The sequence below is a fragment of the Crocuta crocuta genome, unplaced genomic scaffold (genome assembly GCF_008692635.1).
Source record: "Crocuta crocuta isolate KB4526 unplaced genomic scaffold, BGI_CrCroc_1.0 scaffold139, whole genome shotgun sequence".
Taxonomy (NCBI): Eukaryota; Metazoa; Chordata; class Mammalia; order Carnivora; family Hyaenidae; genus Crocuta; species Crocuta crocuta.
The window spans coordinates 10555057-10556882 of record NW_027533258.1 but is presented as its reverse complement, the minus strand read 5'-3'; the positions used below and the strand labels follow the sequence as shown (position 1 = coordinate 10556882).

Sequence of the window (1826 nt, the reverse complement as noted above, 5' to 3'; positions counted from 1 at the left end):
GAAACAGCAGAAGCCTCGCTTCTCCCCCGCCCTCGTAGGTGGGGCGCGTGGAGCGAGCCACTGTGGTGCCCCGGCGGCGGCTTCCTCGTGGCTTTCTCGCTGCGCGTGGAGGCGCCCACGACCCCCGGGGACAACACGGCGGCCAACAACGTGCGCTTCCGCTGCTCCGACGGCACGGAGCTGGAGGGGCCCGGCCTGTCCTGGGGCGACTTTGGAGAATGGAGTAAGGCCTGCCCGAAGGGCGTGTGCGGTCTGCAGACCAAGGTCGAGGGGCCGAGGGGCCTGCGAGACGACACCGCGCTGAACGACGTGCGCTTTTTCTGCTGCCGGAGTTGACCTGCTCGCCCCCCCGCCCCCCGCCCCCCCAGGCTCCTCCCGCCTCTCTCGCTATTAAAGCTTCTCCGTCTCGGCTTCCGTCTCGTTTGTTTCAGGGCTGGAGGCAGCGGCGCTCTAGTGCTGGCCCCAATTCGGGTTCGGTCTCGGGGGTCCGGGCAGGCCACTCAGAGTCACGGGCCCAGGGGGTCTAGGTCAGTGGCAGAGCGTTTGACTGCAAAGTCACGGACCCACGCAACCAAGGAACACGCCCTTAAACACAATTTTGCATGCAAGTTAAGGAAGTCCCTGGGTTTGCGAGGGCGTCTGCAGACACGTCGCCCTGGTTAAGAGCCCAGACTGTTTCCTTTCTGAACCACCCGTGACCTCAGCTTAAGAAACTTCTACCAAATTAGGAGGGGAGAGCGCTATGACACCTTAAGTCTTCATTTTCTAGGGCTAACGCTAATTTGTCTTTCCCACAATCTCCTTCTTTTCCCTACAAAAGTCATCAAAGAGTGGCTTTCCTACCTAGGGATTTCCAAGTAGGACCTTCACCCTTGCTTCNAATTCCCGCTTCGAATTTCACTTTCTCGGACTTCGTCTTATTTTCAAAAGCCCCTCTATCAGCCAATACCTATCCCATTACCAGTGTGTTTCTTTAAAAAGAGAAGTTGTCGGGGCGCATGGGTGGCTCAGTCGGTTAAGCGACCGGCTTCGGCTCAGATTATGATCTCGCGGTTCGTGGGTTCGAGCCCCACGTCGGGCTCTGTGCTGACTGCCAGCTCAGAGCCTGGAGCCCGTTTCAGATTTTGTGACTCCCTCTCTCTCTGACCCTCCCCTGCTCACGCTGTCTCTCTCTCTCAGAAATAATTTAAAAAAAAATTTTTTTAAAGGGAATACTGCCTTTTTAAAAAGGCACCTATCTCGCTCCCCTGGAATGTGAAATTCTTGGGGCGCATGGAACGTGCGGGTCTTGCTGACCACTGCATGCGAGGGCTCGCTACCAGCTCGGTAACTACGTGTTAAGAGAACTTGCACGGGGACCACACCGGGGCGCCCCGAGGCCGGGCGCGTCTGGACGTCCCGGGACCCCCTCGCAGCGCAGAGGGCGCAACCCGAGACGCGCACGCGCACGAGAGCTCAGAGGTTTATTCCGGGGCGGGCTGGGCCGACGGGGTCCGGGCGCGGGCGGGCAGGCGGCGGGGGCCTCAGCTCTGGTCGCCCTGCGGGAGAGAGGGGGGTGAGGAGGCCGCCGGGGGGCAGGGGGGACCCCGGCCCGGCCCCGCCGCACGCCGCCCCACCTCCTTCTTCCTGCAGTCGCCGCAGAGCACGCCCAGGGCGGCGTTCACCAGCTGCACCCCGCACAGCACGGTCTCCAGGCACGCGACGACCAGCAGCAGCGAGAAGAGCGTCACGTTCCAGGACACCACGCGGGGCGGCGCCTCGCACGCGTCCCACAGCGTACGGTTGCTCAAGTAGGAGCCTCTGCGGGCGGGGTCACGTGAGGAACC

At 61.9% G+C, this 1826-nt stretch overlaps 2 protein-coding genes across 2 annotated transcripts in view; one reads left to right on the top strand and one right to left on the bottom strand.

The window, feature by feature from the left end:
- The window catches only part of VMO1 (vitelline membrane outer layer 1 homolog), a 2096-nt gene extending 1696 nt beyond the window's left edge, over positions 1 to 400 (top strand). The window contains exon 3 of the mRNA XM_077746844.1: positions 14 to 400. Within this exon, the coding sequence (XP_077602970.1) occupies positions 14 to 336 (323 nt within the window). The 3' untranslated portion in view covers positions 337 to 400. The remainder of the gene's footprint in view (positions 1 to 13) is intronic.
- Positions 401 to 1444: 1044 nt separating this feature from the next.
- The window catches only part of TM4SF5 (transmembrane 4 L six family member 5), a 4580-nt gene continuing 4198 nt past the window's right edge, over positions 1445 to 1826 (bottom strand). The window contains exons 4-5 of the mRNA XM_077746764.1: positions 1617 to 1800; positions 1445 to 1538 (exon numbers count right to left, since the gene is read on the bottom strand). Coding sequence (XP_077602890.1) covers positions 1524 to 1538; positions 1617 to 1800 — 199 coding nt within the window. The 3' untranslated portion in view covers positions 1445 to 1523. The remainder of the gene's footprint in view (positions 1539 to 1616; positions 1801 to 1826) is intronic.